The 18,303-nt window shown below is 43.2% G+C and overlaps 1 protein-coding gene across 3 annotated transcripts in view; it reads right to left on the reverse strand.

Annotated features, from left to right (window-relative positions):
- The window catches only part of PTPRG (protein tyrosine phosphatase receptor type G), a 643,070-nt gene that overhangs the window by 167,763 nt on the left and 457,004 nt on the right, over positions 1–18,303 (reverse strand). For all 3 annotated transcript variants that reach the window (XM_036430671.2, XM_036430672.2, XM_036430670.2), the window contains exon 5: positions 17,923–18,018. In XM_036430671.2, the coding sequence (XP_036286564.1) occupies positions 17,923–18,018 (96 nt within the window). The remainder of the gene's footprint in view (positions 1–17,922; positions 18,019–18,303) is intronic.

Below are 18,303 nucleotides of genomic sequence, written 5' to 3' on the forward strand. Positions count from 1 at the left end.
GGCAGGTGCTGCCTGGACTTGGAACGTTCTAGAATCTAGCAAATCTTTTACTGAAGCAGCGGGACTGGGGGAGCAGCATGGCAAAAACCATAAAAAGCCAAGGGTGATAAGCTTGACGCCAGGTTCCCAGGCAGGCTAGTGAGAACATGAAACTCCCAGAACCTCCATATTGAAGAGATATCTGGCAGGAAAAGGAGTTCACCAGTGCTGGTTTCCCCAATAGACTTCTCCTTAAAGGCCCAAGTACTGCTGCTGGGGCACCACCCCAGCTCATACTCTTGAGGGGCAACGCAAGACTGAGGGTAGGACAAGGGGAAGAGGTCCAGAGAGAAAGACTTGGGTTTAGAAGATGCCATTTTTGAGTCCTGTGACTGGGAAGTTTTGAATAGGTCTGTGACTTGGTTTCCCCATTCATCAGTTAGAAACCGGAGTTCTGGCACCCACGTCTGAGGCATGGAAGGAGGTAATGGGTGTAAACGGGCCCACAGAAGCCTACGTCTCCTCCCTAACGTAATAGCAGGTGCAAAAGGAACAGGACAGGGAGCAATACAACCTGCTCCCCTCCCTCCACATTCCCTTCTGGGCTCACAGGAGCAGGAATTCCTACCAACACACACTTAGTAACGGTTTTGGGGAAGAAGTTCTCCCCCCTCCAGCTCCCAGCTCTGCTCCACCACCACCACCACCCCCCCCCCCCCCCCCCCCCCCCCCCCCCCCCCCCGCCTCCCCCAAGGCAGAGGGAGCCCCTTAGACCTGGGCCTCTCAAAGGAAAGCAACCAAGCCCTGTGCCTGCCCAGCTCCCAGCCGCAGCCTGTGGAGCGATGCCCTGGCTTCCACCGCCAGCACTAAGCACATGCAGGGCCAGCCCCAGACCCCAGGCAGGGCCCTGTCTGGGGTTAGAAAAGGGCTTGGCCGCCCTCTGCTGGCTCATCCTCCGCAGGGGAGAAATCCGGAGACTCAGGTGAGCTCTGGGGCCAGCGGCCCTCCTCCATCCCCCTCATCCCCCACACATCTCACCCTTGGCTTTCTCCTGGCTCAGACTAGGAGGCGGGACAAATGGTGAGGCTCCCTGACTCCTAGGAGAATGTTGCTACCGTGTTTCCCCGAAAATAAGACATCCTCCGAAAATAAGACCTACCTACAGGTTTCCTTCTGAGTGAAATATAAGGCACCCCCTTCGAAAATAAGGCCCCCCTAGGCTAAACATGAGAGATTTGGTCCACTGATTCTGAAAGAAATGGAGTCACAAGAAATTCACCAGGAAATTCAGGAATTGGATTGTTATGATGATGTTCCCAGAAGAGGATGACATGATTGTCATTGAATAAATGAGTAAATTCTTGATACTGTAGGATTCACAGTTTGTCTGGTTTGTGTTGACAACTACTGTACTACCGTACCGTATACAGGTAATAAATTTCCTTTATTTTCATTTAACAATAAATATGTACCGTATTCTTCTTCATGGAAAAATAAGACATCCCCTGAAAATAAGACCTAGCGCATCTTTGGGAGCAAAAATTAATATAAGACACTGTCTTATTTTCGGGGAAACAGGGTATTTGCATAATAAATTAAGGCCAAGTCAGTTACAGACAAGGGCTTGTTCTGAAACCCTTCCTTACAAAACAGGAACAGAATCCAAGTGGGACTGGGGGGCCCTGAGACGTGGAGGCAGAGAGGGGCTACAGGGTCCCCGCCCCCCCCCCACACACACAGGCAGATGGAACCCAGAGAGTAAGGCCCAAATGAACGGACTGTCCAGGCAGAGAGCTGGTGGGGAGGGGGTGGGCCTGGTCGCACTAGCACATCTCAGCCTGCGCTGCCCTGAAGAATTCTGGGGTGTGCCCCCAGCATGAGAACCATTTAAAGCTGGCTCCACGACCTCAACAGCAGCCACGGTTGAGGATGACTGGTCCAGGCGCTCTCGGCCCAAATGCCAGGTGACACAATACTGAAGCAGGAATGCCTAGCCTCTCACACAGGCAGGCTCCTCACACTACCTTCCACATGACGGACCTTCGCTGCACTGGTGGCTGGTGCCTGCCAGCATCCATGATGGTGCCCGCTAGTGTGTAAGTTATGAGTGCTACCAGCATTGAAGTCTTACTATGTGCCAGGGACATGGCCACCACACCTGCATGAATGAAGACAAGCCACAAGCCAGTTCTCCAAGGCTGGTCTTTCATGGCTTTCTCCATTCTCCAGGTGAAAACTGAGGGATGGAAAGGTGAGGTGCACTGACGTCTGCTACTCCTCATGGGGAAAACTGGGACTTAATCACACCGTGTGGAGCAAGAAGCTCTTCTTCACTCGCAGACTCTGACGTGATCTCCTCTGCTTTCATCCCGTCTCTGCTGTAAGCACTGAGATTACAGCATCCCACAAGCACAGGCCCTGGCCTTAGAGAGCTTACAGGGTGTGTGTGTGTGTGTGTGTGTGTGTGTGTGTGTGTGTGTGTGTATGTATGTAGGCAGAAACCTCCATGATGACAGGGATCGTGCTGTATTAATTATTTATCCTCTGGACACTGTGCTGGCCATGGTGTATGGGGCACCACAGTGACTTTGCAAAGGGAATGAACACGGAAGGCACCGGAAGGGCATCAAGAGCAAAGGAGGGAGGGGTGTGCACAGGGGGTGATCTCATCCCTCCAGAAAAGGGGAACAGTCACAGCTGCCGAAGTGCAGGAGGAATGCACCTCCCACTTACAACCCCGGCCTTCCATCCACATTAACACGGGGATGAGTGGAATGAATAGCCAGGTCAGGCAATACCTCACACTGACCACAGCATTATGGCTGGCATCACCGGTAACCAAGAAGACATGCACAAAAGAGAACATGTTCCCAGCACCAGCAAGCCCACAAAAAGGCCACCTGGCTTACAACATCACCACTGGAAATGGATTCAATACTACAAATTAGGCAGGCACGTGAGGGCCAAGGAAAAAGGTGATGGGGACCCTTCCTTCCAAATGGTGTCCCCACCATGTACAGCATCTGGGCCCATGTCACTGAGTTACCTTCTTCTCTCCAGCTGACCAGCCCCTCCCATTGACTATCTCACCATCCAGGGTCTTTAAAAATACATATATATATTTTATTGATTTTTAGAGAGAAGAAGTGAGAGGGATAGAGAGTTAGAAACAACAATGAGAGAGAATCATCAATCAGCTGCCTCTTGCACACCCCCTACTGGGGATGTGCCTGCAACCAAGGTACATGGCCTTGACCGGAATCAAACCTGGTACCTTTCAGTCCACAGGCCGATGCTCTATCCACTGAGCCAAACCGGTTTTGGCATCATCCAGGGTCTTATGACCAATTGCTTGAGCTCCTCTGCAAAGCCAAGAGAGGCATGGGTCACAGCACCAACAACACTTCAGAACCTCGCCCCCCAGCCAAGGCAACCAGAAAGCTAAAGCACGGGAACCACAATGCAGGCGGATGGGGAGGGTGCACATACTCGATGCACCAACACAATGTGTTTACCTTAGCGTGCCCATTCCAGGCCAGGCTTCTGGGAAAGTAATCATTCAAAATAACACCCCCCCCCCTTTTTTGGGAAGCATTTCAACCCCACCTGTGAGTAATTATCATCATTATCAGACTTATAATTTTGACAAGTGTTTAGTGCTTCAGTCTGCGCTATAGCTTTTTCACATACATACTTCCACCTCAAGTCCACAGCAAAGCAGGCAGATATCAACATTGCCATGCGATGCACAAAGGAACGAAGGCAGAGGGGGAGCAAGGCAGTAGGCGGAAAGACAGGCTTTTAGCACAGACCTTCTCAGTCCAAACCCCATGCCTGTCCTGGCTCTCCTGGGCAGTGACTCCGAACTACAGGGCAGCATAGCCTTTGGGAAGGACCTGGGAGCAGACTCTCCTTCTCAGAGAAGTGCCATGAGCATCAGGTAGGAGAATGCAGGTGGGGCACTTGGCAGAATGGGCAGCAGGCTTGATACCTGACCAACGTCCACAACTATCTCCTATTGCTTTTTTTAAAAAAATTATTGTTTATATTCAAAGAAAATCCAAAACGAACTCCCTTGTTAGAAGGCCCGGGGTTCACCTGTCTGCAGTATTCGCTGGGATGAGAACAGGTTTGGCCCATACAATTCAAAATATGGAGGAACCCTAGTGTTAGGCTGATTTCCTTGAAAAAGAAAGAAGAAGAAAAAAGTTCAGATGTGGCCCTAACCATTCCCTTCTTGTCTTGAAAGATTGAGGAACTGGCCTTGTATATGCTAGCTGCTGACATTTCTAAGCCACATGGGGGTAGCCCTACAATGACATGCCTCAGAGGTATTGTGAATGTGGCTTCAGGCCACCACAACAAAGAGAGTATCGCGATAAAGCACGCCACAAAAGTTTTTGTTTTTCTCAGTACATGTCCAAGTTGTAGGTATACTAGATGGTACTATTCAATGTGCAACAGCATTATGTCTAAAAAGACAACGTATGTACCTCAACTGTAAATGCTTTCTTGCTAAAAAATTCTAAACATCATCCGAGCCTTCAGTGAATTGTAATCTTTCTGTTGGTGGAGCCTTTTGCCTCCACATTGATGAAAATGCATTCTCAGCGAAACGCCATACAGTGAGGTGTGCCTGTAAAATGACAAATTGAGCCAGTGCCTGGCAGCCACCTTTAGAGAGTGCCTAAAAATAGAAATAATTGGTTGAAACCACATTAGAATGGTGCCCAAGGATGCCTAGACCACAATAATATGGATTGAGAAATCCCAGAATTAAATGACCAGAGTCAGAACTGGTTATTCCTTTTGAGATAAGCAATTATATTTCTTGAGTGACCTGGTGCACAAAATTCTTGCACATTAAAAGGGAATTAATTAGAGAAAATATTTTAATATTGCTGTTTGCCCTTTCTCTATAATAGAAGCGTTAGAGATGAAAGGAAATTAGTAAAATGAATATGAAAACCTTCCTCCTGTCAGAGTCTGGGATGCACCACAGGAACCACAGTCAAGTCCCCACCCACCCATGTGTGCCTTGAAACTGTGTGACACCCAGACCTGGCTGGCCTGACCCCCATTGGGCTAGATCCAGACTCGGCTGGCCCCACCCCATCAAGCCCCATCAGGGCATGGCTTGAGGGCCTCTGTCAAGCCCCTCCAGGTGGGGGGGTCACAGCCTCAGGTCCCCCAGCCCAGCACCAGCGCAGGGTTCATGGCCTGAGTTCCCTGGCAGAGGGCACACCTTGAGGTCCCCAGCAAGCCCTGCTGGGTGTGGGGCGCAGCCTCAGGCCCCTTGGCCCAGTGCCAGGGCAGAGGGCACACTCTGAGGCCCCCATTAAGCCCTGCCAAGCTGGGGGCATGACCTGAGTTCCCCCAACCTGATACCAGGGCAGCAAAGGGGGGAGGCATGGCCTGAGGTCCCCCAGCCTGGCACCGGGATGGGTGGCATAGCCTGAGGCTCCCTGTCAAGCTCCACCAGGCAGGGGACACAGCCTCAGGTCCCCTACCCCACCCAGTTCCAAGTAGTCTCAGGTCCCTGCTGATTGCTCATTAAGGCTTGTTACAGGAACTTGGCCTCTGCTGCGGGAGCAGCCATGTTGTTATGGCGTGACAGTCAATTTGCATATTCCCTCTATATTAGATAGGATTATATATAATCATTAGCACTGTGATTCTAGGAGGTCCCTCACCAAATCCATATATATATATATATATATATATGATATGAGTTCTTTGTTATAACCAAAGGACTAATATCAAATGAAATCAGTTGATAATACCCAACTGATACACAAAAATTGAGCAAATTGCAAAGTGATTTATAGTCTTGATGTACCCACTTAACACTTTTTTAAATAAGTCCTGGCTTACTTCAATTTTGGACAAACCCAAATTCCAAACAAGCAAGATAAAGTGAATTAGCTTCACTCATCATTGTATACACAGCTAAATAGGAATTTGCAGACACCAAAATCAGGTAGAGTAGTGCATATTCAGAGGACAAGAATGGCTGGGCACAGAATCTACTGCCAAAATGTGCCATGCCAGTCAGTGCCTAGGTACACTTCTCAGCCCCTAAAAAACCCCAAACAGGAAGATCCTGTGCTAATACTTTTCTCAAAAGACACCTGGGCAGGCAACATAAAAAAAAAAAAAATAAAAAAAAAAATAAAAAAAACGCCACAAAAAACAGTACAAGTCCCAACCACTGTGCCTTTCACGGTATCACATTTGTTGCAAGTGAAAAGGCATGAAGGAGAAAATATTTCTATTATGGAATTTCCCCCACGGTCTCTGTTCCCTAATCCCTCACAAACACGGGAGTTGCATTCCTGAAAAATAGCCCAGTCAGCCAAGCAGCCTTACCACGATCAAGGTGTTAGAGGAGAAAGGGGTACTGGGTAAATCACAAAAGGTTCCACATCGATGGACACATTAAGTTTCTTCCCAGCCTGCTGCTGAGTCGTGTGTGAGTGAGTGAATCGGTCCACCACCCAGGAGAGATCTGTACACACAGACTGCTCTCTGTCTTTACCGTTAGGTGCACGTGACAAGTGCTTTGGGGGGTCAGAGGTCCACGCAAGAAACAGGCAGGCATCACCCAGAACACACTGACGAACAAGAGCACTGGGCTTCGGGTGGTGCAGACGCACCACAGATTTTAAGATACTACGGACAGAGAAAACAAACAGTGGCGTTAGTGCAAACCCTAAATATAGGAGAGCTGCAAGCTTCATGCAGGGAGGGCAGGCCCAGCGAGCAGCACCCCAAGTGAGGAGCAGCAAGCTTCACACGGTGAGAGGTGGTTCATCGCTTCTGAGACAATGCCTAGATGGCCAGAGAGAAAACAGATCTCAAAAGACACCATCACAAACCTCTAAAGTAAAACCAGCAGGAATAGCTTTAAAAGTCTGCCCTGGGGAATGATTCTGTGATGCCACGGGAACCGGGCAGAGATTTGGGTGTCGGGCAGATTTCCCTACAACTGCCAAAGGGAGTGGCCTTGATCTTCCAGTTTTTCCAACCATCTCCCACTGATATTGAGTTCAAAGGCATCTGCACGTGTTCTTATCTTTGTTTGCCATTTTTATGACTAGATGAGTGGTCTACGAAATTGGTGCTTATTTCACAAATACTTGCAGTGTCTGGGGAACGAAAACCCATGTGAGTTTAATTTAAGGGCATCAAGATGAAGCTGGAATACCCTGAAAATGCCAACTTCAGCATTTTGGCATATAAATTTAATTCTCCCTCCCCTACTTATTATCTTTTTTTTTAAATTAAGTTATAGTTTTAAGTTTGTACAATTTGATATTTTATAATGGCTGCATTTAGAAACAGGCTAGCAAAATCTCCTTACAATTTAACTGAGTTCTGTCCCATAATATTGCTGTTCCAGAATGTTCTAGGCTTAAATCTTTTTTTGTTTGACTTCAAGAATTCTCCTGATCTCAGCTGACACATACAGATAGCCTAATGATTCCGTATTCTTTTCTAGCCCCAATTTTCCCTGAGATTAAAATTTACACCTGCACATATCTACAGAGCATCTGTATTTAGAAACCTCGCTGACATCTCAGGTCATTCTTTCCTGCACAGCTTCTGTTCCTGTGCTCCTCACTTCACCCAGGGATCCTTCTCAACTCTGACATCCATATCCAAGCGGTCACCAAATCTGGCTGATTTTATTTGCTAAGTATGTCTTGAATCTGCTATTGCTATGGTTCCTATTGCCTCATCCACCATTCTTGCTAGGGATGCTGAGCCAGAATTTTAAGTGGTTTTCTGGCTCTGCTTGTTCTGCACCTCTGCCCTTCTCTTGCTCCTCTTCCAAACTGTCCTCCACACAACTGTGGAAGACATCCATTTAAATTGCATTTAAATCTTTACACCAGATCTCAGAATCCAGTTGACTATTTGGCCTAGTCCCTGGCCAACCTAGTCCCTTGATTGGCCAGGAACTAGGGGCTTTTCAGACATGAGATTGAAGTTATTATTATTATTAGTTATTCCTATCAGACAATACATAATCCAAATAGCCACTACTGTGCTCCCCCCCTCTTCCAAATCTACTGAGATTAAAACATTAGGTGCTCTCAAACAGTTAAGTATCATAAAGCAGGGTGTACCAACCTCACTACGGACATTTTAGGCCAGATAGCTAGTTTTCCACTGTGGGGCATCCTGCACATGGTAGGATGCTGAGCAGCATTTCCAGTCTCCACCACCATAACACTGACCACCCAGTGTGACAAGTGTCTTCAGGCATGGCCACCTGTACCTCGGGGGGGGGGGGGGTAAAATCCTCTGTTCCTTCCCTCCCTCCCTCCTCCTCCTCTCCATCAGAACTATGTTCATTAAAAAAGTTATTAAATCACTGTTTAATGCTTTACCCCATTCAATCACACTGTCCTTATCTAACCATGCAATCCATTCAATATTCTTTATAGCCTTTTCATGAATAAAAAGAAAAAGAAAAACCAAACCAATAAACTTGTCTTCAGATCTATAAAACAATTACAGGTCAGAGCCAGAGAGAATTTAGAATGGGATCAAAGGATTTAATTATGGGGGGAAAGAATAAGAATACAATTTAAGTTACAAGAAAATAGCTCTTTAGGTTCCAGCATAACAGACAAAAGCGCTTATTTATACACTATAAGCCTGGCGCACAAATTCATGCACAGGTGGGGTCCTGCTGGCCTCCCCCAATGGGCCCATCGGGCTGGGCCAGCAAGGGAGAAGGACCGAGGGTGGTTGGCTGGCCTGTCCCGCTCCTGATCGGGGTGTTGGGGGCTGATTTGGGGCCAGGCAGCCAGGGGTAGGGGCCAATGAGGCCCTGGGTCAGGCTGGTTGGCTGCCACAGTGCATGTCATAGCCACTCATTGTTCTGCCATTCCGGTCGCTGGGCTTTTCTATATATAGATGATAATAACAGGGACCAAGTGATATAGACTTCCTTCTCTATCCTCTTCAACTGAATGTCCAACTTTTCCCATGGTACTCCTCTAAGAGCACAGACCCTGGAGATATCCTGTTTCTGTTGAATATTGGCTCCAACATTTATTTGGCTGTGGAATTTTGAGGAATTTATATTGAAAAAGCTCCATGACGTAGCTTCTGCGCCTGTAAAAAGGGTGTAATAACACCTTGAGAGGGTCAGAAGAGAAGATTAAATCAGATGATAACTTAATGTAGAAACTTCATTTTAGCATTTTACATAAAATAAGTCCACAATAAATGCTAATGGTTATTAACACTATTTGTATTCCATCTAGAAGCACTTTTCCCAACTAGTTTATCTTGGAGAGGAAGGGTGGGGAGAGGAGAGTTGCCAGTTGCTTCTACTCTTGGGATGCAAAGTGCTTTATGGGTAGAGTTCTTCCAAAAGGTCTAATCAGCTAAGGAATCTACCAGTTCACATTCCAGGGAGGACATTCTTAGGGAAAATAAGACAACTGGGCTGAGAGTCATGAAACTAGAATCCTCAGCTTAATACATTCCAGAGCTACAGGATCATGGCCAACCACTTCACCCCTTAGAAGCCAGGTATCTCACTTCAGTTTAGGGAGATCACTATGGAATTCCTAATATTTTCTCTGAGACTATGAAAAATTATAGGACGTGTATGAGAACGAATGGTCAAAACAAGTAAATTCTAAACTAAGTGAAGATACTAAACTACTGTCTGGTTATGATGAAGGCAAAGTACTTGCTAACTGTCCTTGAAGTGCAATGATTTAATTAAAGAGATTTTCACGTGGTCACATTCAAAGAGCTCAAAGCTTCTTAACTATGTAATGCTTCGCCAATTATTAAATAGTCTCCGGTAATGTTCGTTAAGAGGAAGTTTGAATTACAGGCCATTTGCAGCCAGGAGATGCACTGAAAACACCTGATAGACTATAAATTCAATGTTGTACATCCACAAATCTGCTCCAAAATTGCATCTGAACATTAAAAATGACTCTGGCCTTCACTTAATGACAAGTCCTATGAAACCAATTAGCTGTTAAAATAGCTTAATTGGAACATATGTATTTTAATTTTTGTGTGTGTATAAAAAAAGTCTTCTTAATCAACCCAAAACATTCTGAAATTACACTTTTAGGTAATGTAGTGAAAGAATTGAACTTATAACTGGATAAAACCAAGGATGTGGAAAATATGAGAAAGATGATATTCAAACAGCAGCAACTAGGAAGGAATAAATTAAGAATCATATTAGTTTATTGCAATTATCCTGAAAAGCAGTGTAAGAAGGAGGTTTTAACAGCCTATCATTACTCTCTGGCATCAATTCATATGCTTTCCAATTTAAAAAACTTATTCGTTTTTCTGTGGTGGGTGGTGGATAAATGAGTATAATTACTCCCCCCCCCCCTTTCTTTTTCTTAACCCCCTCACCCAAGGATATTTTTTCCATTGATTTTTTTTTTATTTTATTTTAAAGAAGAGTGGGAGAGAAAGAAAAAAAAAATCCATGTGAGAGAGACCCATCAATTGGTTGTCTTCTCCACGAGCCCTGACCAGGGCCAGGGATTGAGTCCTTGACCAGGAATTGAACCTGAGACACTTTGGTGTGTGGGCCACTTAGAAACACTGACCAAGGCCCTCCCTCCTTATCTCTCTGTCCTTTCTTCCCCTCCTTCCTATGGAGTAGTGATCCTTGCTTCACCTTGCCAAGAGGATCAGTCAAAAGTAAAATAGTAAAAATAAAATGAAATAAGTAGACCTATAGTAAAGATAGAATTAAATTATTCTTCATTTAAAAAAGAAAAAGATTCCTCAGGATGGTTAAAAAAAATCAACGAGGTCAATTTAGGTCACCAAGGGGCAACTGATACTTTAATAGTGGTTTGCTATGTAGAAAAAAATGGAAGAAGTTGAAGACGAATGGAGAAAGGAGAGTCCAATTCTAAAATTTACAAATAGGAACTTCATACTCACAAAACAAAATATCACTTTGAAATTATACACAAGATACAATTCTTGTATTAATTTCTTGACATTTCATCTTCCCCTACCTCCCAATGACAAAATAAAGCTACTGTCAATGAAAGAATCCAAAAGTGACTCAAAGTTTCTCATAAACTCTGAGGTCTGGCTACAAATCTGAGGCTACATTTGTAATGTTCATGGAGAATGGTAGAAAGAAGGTGCTTAATAAATATTGCACAAGGAGCAAATGGGTTAGCAAATGAGAACATGAATAAATAGATGAGAAAAAAATTACATTTTGTTTACTTAGAGAATCTGATGGAAAAAAGGGAGGGAGAAAACCATAGACATGTAAAGAATAGCAATACTAAGAAACATACATACATGTTTGCTGAAGCACACAGAAACTACTCCATTAACCTTCACAGACAGACCCTAGGAAGGAAATACTAGAGACAGAGGTAAGCTAGAAAGACAAATAGCAAAAATTCAGTCTCTCCAGCCTCTATGTACTACAATAAGAGCATTTTGATAGAAAATTTTATTAAAGCATCCAGAGACAAAGACATACCCAGATAGTCTTGGCAATAAAGTCTCTGAATGCACTACTACTTTCAGATTTTTAAGGCTCTGTTGCTTTTTCATAACTACAAGCATAAAAGAAGACACAGCTCTTTCACAGCATGTTAGACCCAATGGAGCCCATGTCAGAAAGTTACCATCCACAATAAATCAGCAGGCCTATGCTCTTAAGGTTAATGTCCTTCCTTGGCCATCTCAAGGGTCTTATCCTTCTGATATAACCTCGTTTTCAGGTGATGCTGACATATCCATCTAGATATGCTTTTCCAAGATTCAGATCATTAACGTTGTGGTAAGCATCCTGAGAAGTTCCCTGTAATTCAGACCTGAGGTGTAATTTAGGTTAAGATACTGATGTGAGGGCTAGGGAAAGGTTGGTGATGGGATACAAAGAAAAGAGAAACAAGACTCAGACTGCCAACCCCGCAGCTCCTAGTGCCTACTTCTAACACACCTTAGCTGATAGTTTGTCAAGTTGTTCCACTGTAATCAAGACTACAGAATCTAAATATCTTTCCACAAAATTCAGTTCAGTATTTGCACAACCAAGCCCCAGAGTTAGCCTCCTGCAAGAGATGGAAAGTGAGGAGTAAGACCCCAAGTCGTCATTGAGCTCACAGTACAAGGGCAGAAGAAGGCACGTAAAACTACAAGCTTAATGCACAATGGCAGCTAAGAGAAACAGGGGTTAAAGGAAGGGCAAATCACATCTACCTAGGGGGGTGGGGGTGGATAGAGGGAAGGTGAAATGCAGGGAGGTGGAGGGAAGGCTTCCTGGCCAGCCCTGGATGGATGAGTCATCAAGAACTCCCCTTGCCTTCCCAGTGTCTATAAATAATCCCAGGTGCTGCCATTTCATTTAATTATGAAGCTGCTCCAGATGGAGGGAAATAATTAAGCAGTCTGGACCGACATGACATAAAGAATGTGGCAGCAACTTGAGAAACATTTCAGTTTTCAAGTTTGCTTTCAACTCTGAAATAAGGGCAGAAATGAACAGGGGCAAATGACTGAGTTACAGACTTCAGCGAAGACCAAAAGACTGCCGGCAGACTCAGGCTAAAAAAATTAAAAAGAAAAAAAAAAAATACTGGTGCAAAGGGGCTCAACTCTCCCAGTAGAAGAAGTAAAACTGTTAACATTGAATGAAGAAACCTCAATAGAACCATTGAGTCTTCAAAAGAAAACCCTTTCAGACAACCTTTAAATAAAGCAGGATGCAATTTATTTAGTTTTGAAAGTGTACAAGAACTATGCCAATGACTGGGCCTCTGGATGGAGACATGACGAAAATATTATATCTTTGAGTCTGATGCAAGTTTTCAGAAGTGACTACACTCAAACACGTCTAACAAGGAAGCTGCAAAAAATATCACAAAAGAAAAGTTTCTAAATGTAGGTGCTCTTAAAGAATTATGCATTTATAACTCTGAGTTCAATGGAATCAGGAAATAAAAATAAAAATTTACGTCTTCAAATAATAATGCCAAGCTATAACATTAACGAGATGTTCCCTCCAAACTAAAATTCAAAGATGATTATGAACTTCTTGAAAAAACTACAATAATCAAAATGATTAGAAGTTTGGGATTACCAAGCATCTATGAGCATCAGATTAAAAAGCCAGTAAAACAGTTGCATGGTTTGACTGCATTTCAGTTCTGGTGCGTAAATGGAGGAAAGTGTTCATGAGGAATGGTGAAGAAGAGGCCATAAAAAAGAAAAACAAAGCAGAATCCAATTCAGAGAGTTATGATGGGAGATTCTTGGTCTGAAACACATAGGCCTACCTAAAAGTAAGGTCTCTGCAAGAACTGATACTTTTTACTCCATAATCTTAAATCAGAACTAATGCAATGTTTTCAGTTATTTTCAAAGTGAAGTATCCTTTACAAATTGTCTAATCATCCTACTGCTATATTTAGCTTTCCTGTAAACAGTTTTCTTATTTTTTACTTCTTTAAATCCATGTAGAATATTGTCACAATAATACAATATTTTAAAAGAGATTTTAATGATATTTGGTATTTTACATTTTTACAGGAATTCAAATCAGACTAATGGTAAAGAATACTGGAGATTCTACTTTAATGAACAGAAAATAATCATTTTAATTTTTGCCTTACATAACTTAGTTAAACAAGCATTTAATCATTTCTTCAGTGGATTAACTGCAAATGTCTTCATCCCTTGCCAATTTTTTAACATAATTAAGTTAACAATCCTTTAAAATCAAATGCTATCCTTACTTTCCACTATATCTTCCAGAGGGTTGCTGGCCCAAAGGTGTATTTGAACTGGAAAACAAGGCCTTTTTTCTTCCAGACACACTACTAACAAGAGTGGGAAATTATAATAAATATTCCACCCCGCAGTGGCTATGAAGTGAATGTACCTTGTAGAGCTCTGTGGGCCCAAATGCACACAACCATATATGGCTGCTAAGGTTTGCCATCTCCCATACATGGAGGAGGTCATTCCTTCCTTCACTGGTGTTCCCTCCATTTACACACCTCGTGTTGTGGCTCACCGTTCAGCATTGACACTGACCTTCCACTCTGCCTGCAACTGAAAGATGCCTGGTACCACTCAGAGTTACTGGGGTCCAGGCTGGGATCCTGACCGGAAGGTCATGCTGACGTGAAGGAATGAGGAACTGTTGCAAGGGGAAAGCAAGGCCCCTTCAAAATAGACCAACAGCCTCTACTCAGATTCTGACGGCTGCTGTGTCATCTGGATGTCATGTGTAAACCCTTCCATGTTTAACTAAAGAAAAGAATTGTAAGTGCTATGTCTGTTCAGTCATTACTCCTGTGAGCCACAACATGAGGCCTGCCTGCAGACAACCTTGACTCTAGGTCAACATATGGTTTGGCCAACTATGTGTCCCTTCGGTTTGTGTTTGTTTTGGTGTTTTGGAAACATGCACTTCATCCTATCTCATCATAGCAAAGGCAGCGAGAGAGCTAAAATTACATGGAATAATGGACACACGGTGAGAAATTAAAAAGAAACAAATATAATAAAAAAATGAATTAAAAAATTATTCTAATGTTAGTCAGCATCAAGGCTACCACATCTGCATGGGCTTAGCCGTGCCTAGGCATGAGGTGGGGCAGCTGGAATCATGGCCCTCAGGATAATGAATAGGTGAGCTCCTGAGCACCAAATCAGAGCACAGCCTCGTCGCAAGTGGGGAAGCTTTTCCACGCCCCTCTTTCTGGCCATGACCACATGGGACTGTGGGGTCCTAGCGGGCAGGTGCTGATCACATTTATTTTGCCCAATGGCGCACCTGGTAGTATCCCTGGCTCAGAATCAGTGCTGAAGAGATGGTAAATACTCCTTCAATGCCAAAATGTGCGATGCCAGGTTTGAGTAGGGAAATATATGCCAAGATTTAACTGACTACTTGGGGGAAGAAATACCAAACTCCCAAATTTATCATTCCTACGGAAAGACTCAAAATACAAAGACCTCACAGTATGGAATCTAACTGGACTGTGAAATTAAAATAACAAAAACAAAGCTTCCCTTTCCACTGCAAGTCACAGTGTGAATTCAGATGTACAAATGAACTGATGTACAACTGCATTTCTTTTTTTTTTTCTTTTTTATTATTTTTACGTGGCCTGGAAAAGAGAGGAGAAAGAGGAGAGAGAGAGGAGAGAGGAGAGAGGAGAGAGGAGAGAGGAGAGAGGAGAGAGGAGAGAGGAGAGAGGAGAGAGAGAGAGAGAGAGAGAGAGAGAGAGAGGGAGAGAGAGAGAGAGACTACAACTACATTTCTAAGGGAAACTATGGGGGCAGCTCACCACAGCAATTCCATCCCATTCCAGATTATCTGTCCGCTATTTTGTGTCTAGAGGACAGGAAGTCAAAATTCAGAGAAGAACTTACTAGATAAAATGGATCTAAATTTCTTTGCATGTGAGCTAGTAGTAGTTCTGCCCTAGAAATCCTTTAAAATTCAAATCCTGGATTTCCCACTGAGGTGTTTTGTGGTTTGTATACCAATGTGCTTTCCCTGCCTGAGACTAATTGGTCTTATATTTAACAAGAGTTTACAGAACTAAAAAAAATAAAATGCTTTGGGGCAGAGCATGCTGTGAGCCAGCCCTGTTAATGCTCCTAAAAACATTTCAAAAATGCATTTTCCCACAAGAAAGATGACCCAGGACCTGGCTGAGCTGGTCATGGTGGGCATGACAGGGGAGGAGGGGTTTAGATCTGAGGGCAAGGCTAGGGGAGTAGAGTTCCAACTATCTGCAAAGCAACATGCCAAGAAGACAGTAACATAAAACAAGGAATTAACCACGTAGCTGGAACTGTTTAGGAATGTTTCAAATAACTCCACTATTGTGAAAGGCAGCCTAATCATGGCTTAGAAGCAGAAGGGGACCTGCCAGAACCCAAATGAGCTGCCAACAGGGCAGGGTCCAGAATAGTCTTCTGTTCATGCAAAGAAGACACACACACCATGGGGTCTCTATCCCACAGTGACAGAGATGAATGGACATGGACACATAGTATTAATATTTGTCATGTCCCAGTGTTGACTATGTGCCAGGTCCGATACTAGGGGCTCCATGTAATGACTTCTACAATCTTGATTCTGTAGAAGTTGCCACCCCCACCTCACAGATAAAGATGCGGAGGTTGGAAAGTTTAAATTACTAAGTCGCCATTATACAGATGTTAAGTAGGAGAGATGGGATTCAAAGCAAACAGTGAATAAACTGTTAAAATGCTACACTCTACTACGGCTCATGAAAAGTGCAGAGAAAAAAGTATGTGGGGAGAACAATGGGGACAGTGGAGAAATCGGCCCAATGTACAATAAAAAAGATGACTTCCAAAACATCTGTGGATTAACCACAATAACACACACATTTCATAACACAACCCAGTATCGTGGTCGGCAAACTGTGGCTTGCGAGCCACATGCAGCTCTTTGGCCCTTGAGTGTGGCTCTTCCACAAAATACCACGGCCTGGGCATTAGAAGAAGTTTAAGTTTAAAAGAATTTGGCTCTCAAAAGAAATTTCAATCGTTGTCCTGTTGATATTTGGCTCTTTTGACTAATGAGTTTGCCGGCCACTGATTCAGTCACTGCATCACTCTGGATATAAACAACTAAAAAAAAAAAAAGTCTTACAAACATATTTAACCTTATTATGTGTGACACACTAATATTTTCTGATTTTTTTTCTATTCTATGTCAGTACTTTTAAAATGCTGATTAGATTTCATGTACATGACTTTACAGCTCTCCAGAAGGTCAGAACCCACAGTTTGAAAATAGGTACCATGACCAAGCTGATGACCACCAACCACTATTACTGTTTTCAATGTTTGAGTAGAATATTAGGCTTTTCAATATTTTATATGTAATTTCCTCCAATCTGTTCCTTTATTTAGAAGAAAGAAAGGGAGAGAAAGTTGCTAAGAGGGAGAGAGAAGCAGTGGAGAAAAATTTCCATCATTTTATTTTTATACGAAAAAGAGGAGTGAAATGAACACACTGGAAACAAGAACAGCTCCATCTCGATGACAAAGGAGCTTGCCCCAAAAGACAGAGGTGAAAGGACCAGGCCAGGGAAGGTCCTGATGTCTTTGATGTTCCTTTAACTTGTCAGGAAGACAGAATTAGTCACTGGTAAAAGGAACACCTGTATCTGTTCCTTTGGCAAATTTTAAGACTGAAAGACAAGTCACATGCCTACCACTCATGTTACCTTCCACACAATAAAGCACCAGGTCTCTCTGGGCTACTTGGTCAATATTGATTGAATTTGACATTAACAAGTCTTGACAACATTACCTGTGGAAGGATGAAAAGTTTGGCTTCTAGGTACAAAATCAATACAGGGGCCAGGAACACTCATTAATGCCAACACAGCCCGTATTTTAAAAGAAAAAGAAACAATGGCAAATCATAAGCTGAATGGTCTCAATATATACTTCAGTTGGGGATTTCTGGGAGGGTATGAAGAGGGGTCTCTTCAGAGAAGTGACTGATGCCGTTTATTAATCTACTTGCAAGAAATGTCAAATTTTGAAGTTGTTCCAAAGAAAACCACTTTTTTCCCCTTTACATCAGGCTCTTAATATGCTGAGGGAACCTGTTCAAAATGCTTCAGCAGTGAAAATAACTTAGATGATAAATGTGTTCTCCAATCTGTGTACCAGTCAAGTGGCAATAAAATCAGGATAATTCATGCAAAAATTTTCATTATGTTTCTAAACATACTTATTTACATTTTAAATCACACATTAGACAATATGAAATATCTTTCATTTAGACAGGTGTGAACTAGAAAACAGATGCGTTCATTATACACAGAACAATTCGGTGAATTAAAAAAAAAATACTCAAAGAACTCTCTGGATGAAGTACTTGGGCCACTGTTAACTTACTTGGAAAAAGATGGCCATGGCTCCGATTATTCTGTTTTCAGAAATGGCAGTTTGAAAGCTGTCAAAGTCGTCTGGATTGTAAAAGAAAAGCTGCATCTGAAAAAGAACAATTGGAAGTGGATTAGTAACATTTCCACTCCTATACCAAAGTAGAGAGAACAATATAATCGGTTCCCCACTTACTAAGATTATTCATCTACCCATGTTTGTTCATTACAAAATCACTTCAGCAGGCATCACCCAAACACACATCTTCTCACATAACGACAAAATATAAACACTGGAACCTTCTTATTGTCTGATGCTTATGTTATGGGGGAAGTTCCTGATTGAGAAGCAAATTTGAATGGAGTTATACACCTTGACGTGAAAAACTGAGCT

The sequence above is a fragment of the Pipistrellus kuhlii genome, unplaced genomic scaffold (assembly GCF_014108245.1).
Source record: "Pipistrellus kuhlii isolate mPipKuh1 unplaced genomic scaffold, mPipKuh1.p scaffold_m20_p_11, whole genome shotgun sequence".
NCBI classification, from domain to species: Eukaryota; Metazoa; Chordata; class Mammalia; order Chiroptera; family Vespertilionidae; genus Pipistrellus; species Pipistrellus kuhlii.